A 16,506-nucleotide genomic window follows, 5' to 3' on the forward strand; every position below is an offset into this window, starting at 1 on the left:
CTATGGCATCAGATAGATAACAACAACTATGTCAGATAACAACAACTCTGTCAGATAGATAACAACAACTATGTCAGATAACAACAACTCTGTCAGCTAGACAACAACAACTCTGTCAGATAACAACAACTCTGTCAGATAGAAAACAACAACTCTGTCGTCAGATAGAAAACAACAACTCTGTCGTCAGATAGAAAACAACAACTCTGTCAGATAGAAAACAACAACTCTGTCGTCAGATAGAAAACAACAACTCTGTCGTCAGATAGAAAACAACAACTCTGTCGTCAGATAGATGACAACAACTCTGTCAGATAACAACAACTCTGTCAGATAACAACAACTATGTCAGATAGATCATAACAACTATGTCAGAATAGATCATAACAACTATGTCAGATAGATAACAACAACTCTGTCAGTTACACCAGTAGCACACAAGGGGTCTGGTTCCTGGACACAGAAGCAGCATGCTTTTAGTCTAAGACTAAGCCCAAACTGGTTCCGGGAAACTGGTCCAAGAAGTCAAACCGCTTCTGAGGTTTTATTTCCATTACAAATAATAACATCTGGTCCATATTGGAAACCCAGGGACAGGATACAACTGAGTACTGAGTAGGAAAGATAGAGTACCTGCTGTCATCCTCTGTGGATGAGAATACAATAGCAGGAAACCACCAGTGGTAAAGCTGGGCAGGTGCAGAGTAGAGTGGGTGTGCTCATGGGAGAGAAACAATCTGTTAAGGAATTCCTAGATCCACATACCTTACCTACACAGACAGAGACACAGACGTTTGCAAGCATGCACGCACAAAAACACACACACACACACACACACACACACACACACTTCCATTTGTGGACATTGTCTATGAGTACTACCAAGTGGTGTAGTGAGAGTGGTTGGTTGGCCTGGGTGAGAGACAGGGAGTGCGTCTCAAATGGCACCCTACTTCCTATATAGTGCACTACTTTTGACCAGGGAAAATGGCAACCTATTCCCTGTATAGTGCACTACTTTTGACCAGGGCAAATGGCAACCTATTTCATATATAGTGCACTACTTTTTACTGGGGCAAATGGCACCCTATTCCCTACATAGTAAATTATTTTTGACCAGAGCCCAAAAAGTAGTGCACTACATAGGGAATATAGGATGCCATTTTGGGGCAACCTGGCTCTGTCCTAAGTCCTGTCGTCTCCTCAGAGTTGAACAAGCAGCCTGTCGGTCTCTGGCTGGGGGGGACCAGGGGGCCGCTGGCTCTGCCCTAAGTCCTGTTGTCTCCTCAGAGTTGAACAAGCAGCCTGTCGGTCCCCGGCTGGGGGGAACCAGGGAGCCGCTGGCTCTGCTCTGAGACCTGTTGGCCCTAGGCCTGTGGGGCTTTATAGGCTTTACATTCACATGGTAATGTTCTGGGGTTGCATGCTTTGTCCATTGGGAAACTATGTTCACAGGGCACTAAAACATTGCTAAGAGGTCTACACAAGACAGTGCCAAATAACACACAAAACAGGGGGGGGGGGGGGAAGAAGGGGGGGGAGAGAGAAAGAAGGGGAGGGAGAGAGAAAGAAGGGGAGGGAGAGAGAAAGAAGGGGAGGGAGGGAGAGAGAAAGAAGGGGAGGGAGGGAGAGAGAAAGAAGGGGAGGGAGAGAGAAAGAAGGGGAGGGAGGGAGAAAGAAGGGGAGGGAGAGAGAAAGAAGGGGAGGGAGGGAGAGAGAAAGAAGGGGAGGGAGGGAGAGAGAAAGAAGGGGAGGGAGAGAGAAAGAAGGGGAGGGAGAGAGAGAGAAAGAAGGGGAGGGAGGGAGAAAGAAGGGGAGGGAGGGAGAAAGAAGGGGAGGGAGGGAGAAAGAAGGGGAGGGAGAGAGAGAGAAAGAAGGGGAGGGAGGGAGAGAGAAAGAAGGGGAGGGAGGGAGAGAGAAAGAAGGGGAGGGAGGGAGAGAGAAAGAAGGGGAGGGAGGGAGAAAGAAGGGGAGGGAGAGAGAAAGAAGGGGAGGGAGGGAGAAAGAAGGGGAGGGAGAGAGAAAGAAGGGGAGGGAGGGAGAGAGAAAGAAGGGGAGGGAGGGAGAAAGAAGGGGAGGGAGAGAGAAAGAAGGGGAGGGAGAGAGAAAGAAGGGGAGGGAGGGAGAAAGAAGGGGAGGGAGAGAGAAAGAAGGGGAGGGAGGGAGAGAGAAAGAAGGGGAGGGAGGGAGAAAGAAGGGGAGGGAGAGAGAGAGAAAGAAGGGGAGGGAGGGAGAAAGAATGGGAGGGAGGGAGAGAGAAAGAAGGGGAGGGAGGGAGAAAGAAGGGGAGGGAGAGAGAGAGAAAGAAGGGGAGGGAGGGAGAGAGAAAGAAGGGGAGGGAGGGAGGGAGAGAGAAAGAAGGGGAGGGAGGGAGAAAGAAGGGGAGGGAGAGAGAGAGAAAGAAGGGGAGGGAGGGAGAGAGAAAGAAGGGGAGGGAGGGAGAAAGAAGGGGAGGGAGAGAGAAAGAAGGGGAGGGAGGGAGAGAGAAAGAAGGGGAGGGAGGGAGAAAGAAGGGGAGGGAGAGAGAGAGAAAGAAGGGGAGGGAGGGAGAGAGAAAGAAGGGGAGGGAGGGAGAAAGAAGGGGAGGGAGAGAGAAAGAAGGGGAGGGAGAGAGAAAGAAGGGGAGGGAGGGAGAGAGAAAGAAGGGGAGGGAGAGAGAGAAAGAAGGGGAGGGAGGGAGAGAGAAAGAATGGGAGGGAGGGAGAAAGAAGGGGGGAGGGAGAGAGAAAGAAGGGGAGGGAGAGAGAGAGAAGGGGAGGGAGGGAGAGAGAAAGAAGGGGAGGGAGGGAGAAAGAAGGGGAGGGAGGGAGAGAGAAGGGGAGGGAGGGAGAGAGAAAGAAGGGGAGGGAGAGAGATGCTAAGCCAATGTTTGCTTAGTTTACAGGTGTTAGGCTGCTACACTGGTTGCTTAGTTTACAGGTGTTAGGCTGCTACACTGGTTGCTTAGTTTACAGGTGTTAGGCTGCTACACTGGTTGCTTAGTTTACAGGTGTTAGGCTGCTACACTGGTTGCTTAGTTTACAGGTGTTAGGCTGCTACACTGTTTGCTTAGTTTACAGGTGTTAGGCTGCTACACTGGTTGCTTAGTTTACAGGTGTTAGGCTGCTACACTGTTTGCTTAGTTTACAGGTGTTAGGCTGCTACACTGGTTGCTTAGTTTACAGGTGTTAGGCTGCTACAATGTTTGCTTAGTTTACAGGTGTTAGGCTGCTACACTGTCTATCATCAAACAGCTAGAATGGGATTATTTCCATCAAATGAATGAACAAGTATTATGATGTGGACTGAATGGATTCCCACCCTCGTCTACAACCATCACAAAGTCAGCAACGTTTGCATCAGCACAGGGTCTCGGCTACTGGTAACATCCAGGGGTTTCATACTAGGCCTCCAGTCCCCTGGATCACTTCACCTGTTGTAGGCTACAGGGTCTAGGCTACTGGGAACATCCAGGGGTTTCATACTAGGCCTCCTGTCCCCTGGATCACTTCACCTGTTGTAGGCTACAGGGTCTAGGCTACTGGGAACATCCAGGGGTTTAATACTAGGCCTCCTGTCCCCTGGATCACTTCACCCGTTGTAGGCTACAGTGTCTCGGCTACTGGGAACATCCAGGGGTTTCATACTAGGCCTCCTGTCCCCTGGATCACTTCACCCGTTGTAGGCTACAGGGTCTAGGCTACTGGGAACATCCAGGGGTTTCATACTAGGCCTCCAGTCCCCTGGATCACTTCACCCGTTGTAGGCTACAGGGTCTAGGCTACTGGGAACATCCAGGGGTTTCATACTAGGCCTCCAGTCTCCTGGATCACTTCCCCTGTTGTAGGCTACAGGGTCTAGGCTACTGGGAACATCCAGGGGTTTCATACTAGGCCTCCAGTCTCCTGGATCACTTCCCCTGTTGTAGGCTACAGTGTCTAGGCTACTGGGAACATCCAGGGGTTTCATACTAGGCCTCCAGTCCCCTGGATCACTTCACCTGTTGTAGGCTACAGGGTCTAGGCTACTGGGAACATCCAGGGGTTTCATACTAGGCCTCCAGTCCCCTGGATCACTTCACCTGTTGTAGGCTACAGGGTCTTTGCCTTTTAAATTATATTCATTCTAACATTAAAAATGAACCTTTTGAATGAATGTATTCCAAACGAAGTAAAAACATCTCACTGTAGGCTAATTATTGCCTAACAATGTCATGTGTAAAAAAAAAAGACCCTAAATCACATTTAAAAAAGGCTGAATATTAATGTATGTATTAAAGTAATTATTTAAATATCGAATGAATTAACATATTACAGATTTACCGTCGCTTTCATTCTGTATTCTCATAGCGGCTTCCTGCCATTCTGCGGTAGGAAGCACCTGTCTACGTCACATACAGCACCTGTTTCGGGGTGGGGTCTGTCTGTCTCCGCAGCCAGCAAAGCAAATTCCCGAAAGGTGTCGGACAAGGAAGACAAAACACAAGACAGACAGAACAATGGGGAGTCTGTTTAGGAGGATAATTTAGGTCTTTCCTTTTTTTTAATAGATAATAAATTGGGCGAGATAATATTTATTAGTTTAATGGATCAATCATCAACGATGAGGAGGTTGATACTGGCCGCGTTCGTCCTCTCTTCCCTACCGACAGGTGAGTTTTTGTTGATGAAAATGAGCAATTTATATTTGAATCGTTAAATGTTGTCAATTCGTCCTGTTCTTGCATTAGAGCTTCGTTTCATTAAGTCGCGTCAAAAGTTTATGCTATTCTAATGTATCCATCCACAACCCAAAAAGTTCCAATGACTAGCCAGTTAGGCAGGAGCCGGGGTATCGGTCACATGATGGACAGATACCGATGAGTTCTCACGATGACTCGCACTGTCGTCCTGTCAAGTTACAGATACTGATCCTTATCTAGATTTAGACCTACTCATAATGAAATACTGTAGATTGAAAATGGAATTCACCTTTTTTTTAGAGCAAAACTCCTGTTGGTTTGGCTCCAGCTGGGGGGAGAATGGGTGTTAGTTATCCTGACATTGCACCTCAATAATAGTAATTATGTAGGGTATTTAAGGACATAGACCCCGACAGTTACAGAGTAACCTGACTAGCCTAAATGGCAACCTGGTCTCAGAGCATTTCGTATTATTCTGTACGTAAATCCGGGACACTCCATTTAGTGTGATATGTTATGTTTGGTATGGTTACAGAAGACAAACTGTTACTTAAGGCAAAAACGAAAGTAGGGTGGATGGGTGGGTGTATAATGCAAACGTCTAGCTCTAGCAACCCAAAGGTTACGAGTTCATCACAGACAACTTCAGCATTTTAGCTAATTAGGAACTTTTCAACTACTTGCTACTTTGCATCTACTTAGCATGTTAGCTAACCCTTCCCCTAACACTAGCCTTAATCCTTTAACCTAACTCCTAAACTCAACCTTAACCCCTAGCCTAGCTAACGTTAGCAAGCTGTCTAACGTTAACCACCTAGCTAGAATGTAACATATCATACTGTTTGCAAATTCGTAACATATTGTACTTTTTGCAAATTCGTAACACGTAATATGAATTGTAAGTTTTAACATATCATAGGTAATGTGTGATGGACATCCACAAATTAATGCATACCATATGAAACGTATTATATGATAATAAATGGAGTGTCTCGGATTTACATACAGAATAATACGGAATGCTCTAGAACCAGGTTGTAAAGGGTGGTCTATTGCCGATATCCCTCAACGCCAGTTCCACTGCGTTTTGTCAGGGCTCTCCAAAACTGTCCCTGGGGAGAAACCGTCCCGTCGGTTTTCACTCTAACCTTAATCTAGCACACCTGATTCTAATAATTAGCTGGTTGATAAACTGAACCAGGTTAGTTATACTTGGACTTAGAGTGAAAACCTACAGGAGGGTAGCTCTCCAGGAACAGGGTTGGAGAACGCTGTCGTACGGTAAGAGTTGAATACACCTGGCCTATACTGTAGAGGTATTTTTGCAATGGAAGTTGAGTCTATTTGAATAGCATCAAACTGTTTCCTGTGGCAGGCTGTCTCTTGCTTTGTCACTAGTTTTTCTGGTTGAACCACCTTCAGTAGGGCTCTGTCACACACACGTACACATACTCTACCCCATTCTTTTATTCTCTCTATCTCATTCAATATGCTTTAACCCAATGATTCCCACCGGAACGCCAGCGCATTTTGGTACCAACGATTCCTCTGTGATTTAACGGGGGCTGAGCTAGAGCGGTGTTTGTGAGACCAGGGCAGTCCGAATGGATTGAGCTACAAACTATTTAAAGCGATCTCTGAAAAGCTGAGACTCTCAGGAACACGCACGTGTGACATGTTTAGGTCTATGACCTCACAAGCTACAGAAGAGTCGCTAGAAGATACGGTTCTTCTACATAGATCATAGGAAATCCCAGGACAGTCTCTAATACTGTAAGGGGTTCTTCTACATAGATCATAGGAAATCCCAGGTCATAGTGTCTATAATACTGTAAGGGGTTCTTCTACATAGATCATAGGAAATCCCAGGACATAGTGTCTATAATACTGTAAGGGGTTCTTCTACATAGATCATAGGAAATCCCAGGACATCGTGTCTATAATATTGTAATAAGCTGACATAGTTGCTGTCACAAACTCCACCCAGTTGTCACTGACTAGTTGGATATTTCCCAGTGAGCAAACCATTTCTGTACTTGTTTTTGCTTTGGTGGACCTTATGTTTTGTATTGGCATTTGTCAATAAAACTCATGAATACAACTGTTTATGTGAAATAGTTGTTGTGTTCTACTTGTAGCCCTGGTTGTCCTGAAAATACAATGTTAAAACGCTTCATGGTGAGAATAAATATAAGGGCTGGCCGTGCAGAAAGTCAGATCAATGAGAAGCTGATTTTTGCTGTGGCCTCGGGACTGATGGGGTTAACGCACATCTGAGCAAGAGAACAAGGACATTAGAATGTCTAGTTGTAGAAACCGACGCCTCACAAAGCAGATTCATTAAATAGTACCCACAAAACACCAGTCTCAACTTCAACACTGAAGAGGCGACTCCGGGACGCTGGCCTTCTAGGCAGAGTTCCTCTGTCCAGTCTCAACGTCAACAGTGAAGAGGCGACTCCGGGACGCTGGTCTTCTAGGCAGAGTTCCTCTGTCCAGTCTCAACGTCAACAGTGAAGAGGCGACTCCGGGACGCTGGTCTTCTAGGCAGAGTTCCTCTGTCCAGTCTCAACTTCAACAGTGAAGAGGCGACTCCGGGATGCTGGTCTTCTAGGCAGAGTTCCTCTGTCCAGTCTCAACGTCAACAGTGAAGAGGCGACTCCGGGATGCTGGTCTTCTAGGCAGAGTTCCTCTGTCCAGTCTCAACGTCAACAGTGAAGAGGCGACTCCGGGATGCTGGTCTTCTAGGCAGAGTTCCTCTGTCCAGTCTCAACGTCAACACTGAAGAGGCGACTCCGGGATGCTGGCCTTCTAGGCAAAGTTCCTCTGTCCAGTGTCTGTGTTCTTTTGCCCATCTTAATCTTTTATTTTTATTAGCCAGTTTGAGATATGGCTTTTTCTTTGCAACTCTGTCTAGAAGGTCAGCATCTCAGAGTCGCCTCTTCACTGTTGACGTTGAGACTGGTGTTTTGCGGGTACTATTTAATGAAGCTGCCAGTTGAAGACTTGTGAGGCGTCTGTTACTTAAACTAGACACTCTAATGTACTTGCCCTCTTGCTCAGTTGTTCACTGGGGCCTCTCACTCTGGTTAGGGCCAGTTTGCGCTGTTCTGTGAAGGGAGTAGTACACAGCGTTGTACGAGATCTTCAGTTGCTTGGCAATTTCTTGCATGGAATAGCTTTCATTTCTCAGAACAAGAATAGACTGAAGAGTTTTAGAAGAAAGTACTTGGTTTCTGGACATTTTGAGCCTGTAATCGAACCCACGAATGCTGATGCTCCAGATATTCAACTAGTCTAAAGAAGGCCAGTTTTATTGCTTCTTTAATCATAACAGTTTCCAGCTGTGCTAACATAATGGCAAAAGGGTTTTCTAATGATCAATTAGCCTTTTAAAATGCTAAACTTGGATTAGCTAACACAACGTGCTGTTGGAACACAGGAGGGATGGTTGTTGATAATGGGCCTCTGTATGTCTATGTACAGTTGAAGTCGGAAGTTTACATACACCTTAGCCAAATACATTTAAACACAGTTTTTCACCATTCCTGACCATTTAATCCTAGTAAAAATTCCCTGTCTCAGGTCAGTTAGGATCACCACTTTATTTTAAGAATGTGAAATGTCAGAATAATAGTAGAGAGAATGATTTATTTCAGCTTTTATTTCTTTCATCACATTCCCAGTGGGTCAGAAGTTTACATACACTCAATTAGTATTTGGTAGCATTGCCTTTTCGCACCAAAGTGCGTTCATCTCTAGGAGACAGAATGCGTCTCCTTCCTGAGCGGTATGACGGCTGCGTGGTCCCATGGTGTTTATACTTGCAAACTATTGTTTGTACAGATGAACGTGGTACCTTCAGGCGTTTGGAAATTGCTCCCAAGGATGAGCCAGACTTGTGGAGGTCTACATTTTTTTTATGAGGTCTTGGCTGATTTTCCCATGATGTCAAGCATAGAGGCACTGAGTTTGAAGTTAGGCCTTGAAATACATCCACAGGTACACCTCCAATTGACTCAAATTATGTCAATTAGCCTATCAGAAGCTTTTAAAGCCATGACATTTTCTGGAATTTTCCAAGCTATTTAAATGCACAGTCAACTCGGTGTATGTAAACTTCAGACCACATTCACTTATAATTCACTGTAATAATCTGTCTGTAACAATTGTTGGAAAAATTACTTGTGTAATGCACAAAGTAGATGTCCTGACCGACTTGCCAAAACTATAGTTTGTGAACAAGAAATTTGTGGAATGGTTGAAAAACAAGTTTTAATGACTCCAACCTAAGTGTATGTAAACTTCAACTGTAGATATTCCATGAAAAATCTGCCGTTTCCAGCTACAATAGTCATTTACAACATCAACAATGTCTACACTGATTTAATTTAATGTTATTTTAATGGACAAAAATCGACTTTTCTTTCAAAAACTGTACATTCCCCCTTTCTCACACACACACACACACACACGCATACACGCATACACACATACATACATACATACACACTGACATGATGTATTCTCTCCTATCAGAGGTGCAGGGCGTCCAGGTGAATGTTCCTCAGACAGAGAGGAGTACAGCTCTGTTTGCCTCCGTCATTCTGAAGTGTGATTACTCCACCTCCGCTAACCAGCAGGATGTCCAGGTCACCTGGCGATACAAGTCCTTCTGCAAGGACCCCATCCTGGAGTATTACTCCCAAGGTTAGTTATGGACCCTTTCCTAGTCTCCAGGTTAGTTATGGACCCTGTCCTAGTCCCCGGGTTAGTTATGGACCCTGTCCTAGTCCCCAGGTTAGTTATGGACCCTGTCCTAGTCCCCAGGTTAGTTATGGACCCTGTACTAGTCCCAAGGTTAGTTATGGACCCTGTACTAATCCCCGGGTTAGTTATGGACCCTGTACTAGTCCCCGGGTTAGTTATGGACCCTGTACTGTCTCCAGGTTAGTTATGGACCCTGTCCTAGTCTCCAGGTTAGTTATGGACCCTGTCCTAGTCCCCAGGTTAGTTATGGACCCTTTCCTAGTCTCCAGGTTAGTTATGGACCCTGTACTAGTCCCCAGGTTAGTTATGGTGGAAGTGAAGGGAACTGGCCTGGAGCTGGGTTTGGGAGTTGGGCTACATGTTAACTAGTTGGGCTACAGTTTGTCGGTGTATATAGGCAAATTCTAAGGTTGTTAGTGGTTGGGTAGATGAGTTTGCTTTAGTGTTTTCTTCAGGTTTGTAGTGAGGCCCAAACTTCCTGTCTCACTCTAGAACCTGAAATATGAATTCAATTACTGGTAATGTACAGTAACTCACTTCTGAACGAAACATATCTCCCTCTATAGCGTACCAGAATGCTCTGCAGCTGGGTCAGGACCCGGCCAATGACTGCCCAGACCGCCAGCGCACGGTGAGGATCATCGTCCAGAAGAGAGGCTCCAACGAGGCCATACTGGGCACAGAGTACCGGGAACGCAAGATCTCCGTCCAGAACAGTGAGTCTAGACAGCCTTGTGTTGCAACATTCCAGTAACTTCCCCTAAATCCCCCAGTTTGATAGAAATCCTGGTGGGAGAATTCCAAATTCCCTGCTTAAATCCCTCCTGATACCGGAAGTCATCCAACCTGGGCATTTCTGGAAAACCTGGGATTTTTAGGAACGTTACTGGAATTCTGTAACTTTAATCCAGTCACAATGTCACACCTGCGTTAACTAATCCAAATAGTGGTGGAATACAACAACAATGTGAAATGACTGGAGGTTCCCAGAAGAATGGATTGAGAAACAACGTGTGAATGTGTGCTGTTTGTTGCTAAGCTGACATGTTTTGACGTTGTTGGGCCTGTCTTCCCCCACAGAGGCTGACCTGGTGATCAATGAGATCATGTGGTGGGACAACGGAGTTTACTACTGTTCTGTGGAAGCCACGGGAGACACCAGCGGCGGCTTGGATGGCGTGATCCAACTCATGGTCTACAGTAGGTTGACCACGACCACAGCTATGACCACAACCTGGGCCGTGTTCATAAAGCGTCTCTGAGTCAGAGTGCTGATCTAGGATCAGGTCCTTCCTGTCCATGTCATCTGATTCGTTAAGATGTCTTTCCTGTCCATGTCATCTGATTCGTTAAGATGTCTTTCCTGTCCATGTCATCTGATTCGTTAAGAGGTCCTTCCTGTCCATGTCTTCTGATTCGTTAAGAGGTCCTTCCTGTCCATGTCATCTGATTCGTTAAGAGGTCCTTCCTGTCCATGTCATCTGATTCGTTAAGATGTCTTTCCTGTCCATGTCATCTGATTCGTTAAGATGTCTTTCCTGTCCATGTCATCTGATTCGTTAACTTCTTACGGCTGAAATCCCGTTAACGGGATCGATTTGACAACAGCCAGTGAAAGTGCAGGGCGCCAAATTCAAACAACAGAAATCTCATAATACTTGAATGTTTGAGGAATTTTAAATATCTTCTTATGGCTGTTGGCAGTATTGAGTAGCTTGGATGAATAAGGTGCCCAGAGGTGCCCAGAGTAAACTGCCTGCTACTCAGGCCCAGTTGCTAATATATGCATATTATTAGTATATTTGGATATAATATAAAACACTCTGAGGTTTCTAAAACTGTTTGAATGATGTCTGTGAGTATAACAGAACTCATATGGCAGGCAAAAACCTGCGAAAAAATCCAACCAGGAAGTGGGAAATCTGAGGTTTGTAGATTTTCAAGTATATGCCTATCCAAGATAGTGTAAATTTGGTCCGATTGCACTTCCTAAGTCTTGGGGATGAGGTAGTTGGGTGTGCTATTTACAGATGGGCTGTGTACAGGTACAGTGATCGATCGGTAAGCTGCTCTGACAGCTGATGCTTAAAGTTAGAGAGTGAGATATAAGTCTCCAGCTTCAGTGATTTTTGAAATTCATTCCAGTCATTGGCAGCAGAAAACTGGAAGGAAAGGAGGCCAAAGTAGATGTTGGCTTTGGGGATGACCAGTGAAATATACCTGCTGGAGCGTGTGCTACGGGTGGGCGTTGCTATGGTGACCAGTGAGCTGAGATAAGGCGGGGCTTTACCTAGCAAAGACTTATAGATGACCTGGAGCCAGTGGGTTAGGCAACGAATATGTAGCGAGGGCCAGCCAACGAGGGCATTCAGGTTTCAGTGGTGGGTAGTATATGAGGCTTTGTTGACAAAACGGATGGCGCTGTGATAGACTGCACCTAGTTTGCTGAGTAGAGTTGGAGGCTAATTTGTAAATGGCATCGCCGAAGTCAAGGATCGGTAGGATAGTCAGTTTTACGAGGGTATGTTTGGCAGCATGAGTGAAGGATGCTTTGTTGCGAAATAGGAAGCCGATTCTAGATTTAATTTTGGATTGGAGATGCTTAATGTGAGTCTGGAAGGAGAGTTTACAGTCTAACCAGACACCTAGGTATTTGTAGTTGTCCACATATTCTAAGTCAGAACCATCCAGAGTAGTGATGCTAGACGGGGGTGCAGGCAGCAATCAGTTGAAGAGCATGCATTTAGTTTTACTAGCATTTAAAAGCAGTTGGAGGCCACGGAAGGAGTGTTGTATGGCATTGAAGCTTGTTTGGAGGTTTGTTAACACAGTGTCCAAAGAAAGGGTAGATGTATACCGAATGGTGTCATCTGCGTAGAGGTGGATCAGAGAATCACCAGCAGCAAGAGCGACATCATTGATGTTTACAGAGAAAAGACTATGCCCGAGAATTTAACCCTGAGGCACCCCAGAGGTCCGGACAGCAGGTCCTCCGATTTGACACACTGAACTCTATCCGAGAAGTAGTTGGTGAACCAGGCGAGGCAATCATTTGAGAAACCAAGGCTTATTGAGTCTGCCGATAAGAATGCGATGATTGACAGTTGAAAGCCTTGGCCAGGTCGATGGATACGGCTGTACAGTATTGTCTTTTGTCGATTGTGGTTATGATATCGTTTAGCACCTCAAGCGTGGCTGAGGTGCACCCGTGACCAGCTCGGAAACCAGATGGCATAGTGGAGAAGGTACGGTGGGATTCAAAATAGTCGGTGATCTGTTTGTTAACTTGGCTTTCGGAGATTTGAGAAAGGCAGGGCAGGATGAAGCTAGGTCTATAACAGTTTGGGTCTAGAGTGTCTCCCCCTTTGAAGAGGGGGATGACCGTGGCAGCTTTCCAATCTTTGGGGATCTCAGACGATACAAAAGAGAGGTTGAACAGGCTAGTAATAAGGGTTGCAACAATTTTGGCGGATCATTTTAGAAAGAGAGGGTCCAGATTGTCTAGTCCTGCTGATTTGTAGGGGTCCAGATTTTTCAGCTCTTTCAGAACATCAGCTGTCTGGATTTGGGTGAAGGAGAAGTGGGGAGGGGGGCTTGGGAAAGTTTCTGCGGGGGGTACAGAGCTGTTGGCTGGGGTAGGGTTTGCCAGGTGGAAAGCATGGCCAGCTGTAGAAAAATGCTTATTGAAATGATCGATTATCACAGATTTATGTTTTCATGTCATCTTATTCATTAGGAGAAGCCATAGCTTATATCAGCACTAGTCCTACTGTGAAGCACTTTGTAAATACGGACCCTGGTGGGAATGGACTCTAAATGAAGTGACATGGGTATAAGTGCATGTCTGTTTCCTGACCTAGTAAGTATCATCTGATGTAATGATTTCCTGTGTTGTTGTCTCCAGACTGGCTGACGGTGCTGTTCATAGTGATTGGAGCTCTGCTCCTCATCCTGCTCTTCTGTATCTGCTGCTGCCAGTGTTGTCCTCAGAGGTGCTGCTGCTACGTCCGCTGCCCCTGCTGCCCACAGACCTGCTGCTGTCCTGAGAAAGGTAGGGAAGGGCCTCTGTCTGTCCCTGCTGTCCCTGCTGCCCACAGACCTGCTGCTGTCCTGAGAAAGGTAGGGAAGGGCCTCTCTGTCTGTCCCTGCTGCCCACAGACCTGCTGTCCTGAGAAAGGTAGGGAAGGGCCTCTCTCTGTCCCTGCTGCCCACAGACCTGCTGCTGTCCTGAGAAAGATAGGGAAGGGCCTCTGTCTGTCCCTGCTGCCCACAGACCTGCTGTCCTGAGAAAGATAGGGAAGGGCCTCTCTTCTCTCTTTCTCACACACTTAGGCTCCATCTCACCTCTTCCTCTGTGTCTCTCTCTCTCTCCAGCGGTGATGCAGCACAGGATGATGAAGGATGCCCAGAGGGCCATGGGTCCATGGATGGGAGGTCAGCCCATCTACAGCCCCATGAGCCACGGATCCTCACAGATGAACCCTCTGCTGTATGCAGGTTAGTACCACACACACACACACACACACACACAGCAGAGCTATGCTTCTGATCTTCTAAATGTGTTTTAAACAAATCCATATTTGTCACTTATCATGGTTTTCTCTGTCCCATCAGGCTCCCAATCAGGGAAGAGCATCGCCATGGCCCCCATGCCCCTACCCCCTCCCCCATCTGGCTACAACATGCCCCCCAGTGTCCACGCTGCCAGCATCTACGGCAACCAACATCCCGGCAACAAGCAGATGCTGGACTACCTGGAGAGCCAGGTGAGGGGCATGGATGGGACCAGCCCCATGATGCAGCCCCAACCCCACCACCAGCAGCTCCAGATGATACCCCCTCCCCTTCAGCACATGATGCCCCAGCACGTCCCCTTCTCAGCGGGTCCTCCCAGCATGCTCTCTGGCCTGGACGACGGGGCCGTGGAGTACCGGGGGATCATCCAGATGCCTCCCATCGTAGAGCAGCCTGGACGAGGAGGTCGGAGAGGGGGCCAGCCGCCGCTTGCTCCTAAAACACGTCCACCCAGCTCCAGAGGAAGCAGCCGCAGCGAGAGTCGCTTCACCAGTCACCGTGACGACCGCAGCGAAGCCAGCGGGAGCCGTTACCCGTCGCCGTCAAGGAGCCGTGGCATGCCAAGGAGCTACAGTGAAGACTTTCTAGACGGGGAGAGCCGGGGGGCGCGGGGTCGACTGGGTTCACGTGACGACCTCAGCGACAGGGTCCCTCGATCCCGCTCCAGAGACGACCTGTTCGAGGAGCAGCGTCGCGCCCCGCCTCCCAGCAACTACTCCCGCTCCCGCAGAGGGTCGTTCAGTTCAGATGAGGATGAAAACAGCAGGAGAGGAGAAGGCAGAGGTCACCGGAGAGGAGGAGGAGGAGAGATGTATTCAGACATTCCGCCCAGCTATTCTGAATACGAGCCGGGACAGAAACCACCAAGGAGGAATGAGCGTTACTCTGTTAAAACTCTGCTTTAGTTAGTACACTGAATACACACTCCTAAACACAAACCACACACACACACAAACCACACACACACACACACTCACACAACCCCTTCAAAAACATTTACCATCTGACAATGGCATGTGATCCATGCCTTCAATTACACATAATCATATAATCACGCAGATATGAAAGAATCACTCACAAAGACACACTGGTGCACACTACTTGGTTTTGTCACTTCTTCCATTCAGGGAGCCTTTAATTAATCTGTCCCGCTACAGGGCAAGAGTTCTGGCAGGGGCACTGTGGTCATCTGATCTGGGCTCTCACTGGCTACCTCTCCTCTCCTTCTGCTGAATGGCATTACAACAGCCCCCTCTGCTGGTTGAACGCTCTCAGTGCAGATAAGTGCCCAATCTTGACAATCTGTTGTGCAAACAAAAGCTGTGTGTGCAGTACAGTAGTCAGCCAGTGAGTCAGCCCTCAACAGTAGATGAGCAGTTTGAAAGGCTCAGCATTGGGAAATCAGAGACTGTAGAAAGAGCTGAGGTTGGGCAATTTTGCAGAGCTAAACAACTGTCTCAGGTCACACTGTCATGTCCTCCTCCACCCTCTCTATCTCCTCATATTGTGCGATTCTAATTAGAGGTCGACCGATTATGGTTTTTCAACACCGATACCGATTATTGGAGGGCCAAAAAAAGACGGTACTGATTAATCGGCCGATATAATAATAATAATTTATTTATTTTAAATGTTATTTATTTGTAATAATGACAATTACAACAATACTGAATGAACACTTACTTTAACTTAATATAATACATCAATAAAAATCAATTTAGCCTCAAATAAATAATGAAACATGTTAAATTTGGTTTAAATAATGCAAAAACAAAGTGTTGGAGAAGTAAAAGTGCAATATGTGCCATGTAAGAAAGCTAACGTTTCAGTTCCTTGCTCAGAACATGAGAACATATGAACGTTGGTGGTTCCTTTTAACATGAGACTTCAATATTCTCAGGTAAGAGGTTTTAGGTTGTAGTTAATATAGTATTTATAGGACTATTTCTCTATACCATTTGTATTTCATATACCTTTGACTATTGGATGTTCTTATAGGCACTATATATTGCCAGTGTAATAGTATAGCTTCCGTCCCTACCTGGGCTCGAACCAGGAACACATCGACAACAGCCACACTCGAAACAGCGTTACCCATCGCTCCACAAAAGCCGCGGCCCTTGCTAGGCAAGGGGAATAACTACTCCAAGTCTCAGAGCAGGTGACATTTAAAACGCTATTAGCGCGCACCCCGCTAACTAGCTAGCCATTTCACATCGGTTACACCAGCCATTAGGCTTATAGTCTTGAAGTCATAAACAGCGCTGTGCTTGCGAAGAGCTGCTGGCAAAACGCACGAAAGTGCTGTTTGAATGAATGCTTACGAGCCTGCTGCTGCCTACCACCGCTCAGACTGCTCTATCAAATCATAGACTTCATTACAACATAACACACAGAAATACGAGCCTTTGGTCATTAATATGGTTGAATCCAGAAACTATCATTTCGAAAACAAAACGTTTATTATTTCAGTGAAATACGGAACCGTTCTGTATTTTATC

General features: G+C 46.5%; 1 protein-coding gene across 1 annotated transcript; it reads left to right on the forward strand.

Annotated features, from left to right (window-relative positions):
• The first annotated feature begins 4,450 nt into the window (after positions 1-4,450).
• Positions 4,451-15,284, forward strand: LOC139402663 (immunoglobulin-like domain-containing receptor 1). Its single transcript, XM_071146552.1, has 7 exons — positions 4,451-4,630; positions 9,200-9,370; positions 9,997-10,146; positions 10,511-10,630; positions 13,335-13,481; positions 13,805-13,927; positions 14,045-15,284. Exons 1-7 carry the CDS (start codon positions 4,564-4,566, stop codon positions 14,908-14,910), a joined length of 1,644 nt encoding a protein of 547 aa, XP_071002653.1. The 5' UTR covers positions 4,451-4,563; the 3' UTR covers positions 14,911-15,284.
• Positions 15,285-16,506: the final 1,222 nt, after the last annotated feature.

Source organism: Oncorhynchus clarkii, unplaced genomic scaffold, assembly GCF_045791955.1.
Source record: "Oncorhynchus clarkii lewisi isolate Uvic-CL-2024 unplaced genomic scaffold, UVic_Ocla_1.0 unplaced_contig_5436_pilon_pilon, whole genome shotgun sequence".
Classification (NCBI taxonomy): Eukaryota; Metazoa; Chordata; class Actinopteri; order Salmoniformes; family Salmonidae; genus Oncorhynchus; species Oncorhynchus clarkii.

Coding starts and splice junctions, on each gene's coding strand:
- LOC139402663 (XM_071146552.1), top strand. CDS start 4,564: ATGGATCAATCATCAACGATGAGGAGGTTGATACTGGCCGCGTTCGTC. Junction 10,147..10,510: donor CAAGATCTCCGTCCAGAACA/GTGAGTCTAGAC, acceptor CTTCCCCCACAG/AGGCTGACCTGGTGATCAAT. Junction 13,482..13,804: donor CTGCTGCTGTCCTGAGAAAG/GTAGGGAAGGGC, acceptor CTCTCTCTCCAG/CGGTGATGCAGCACAGGATG.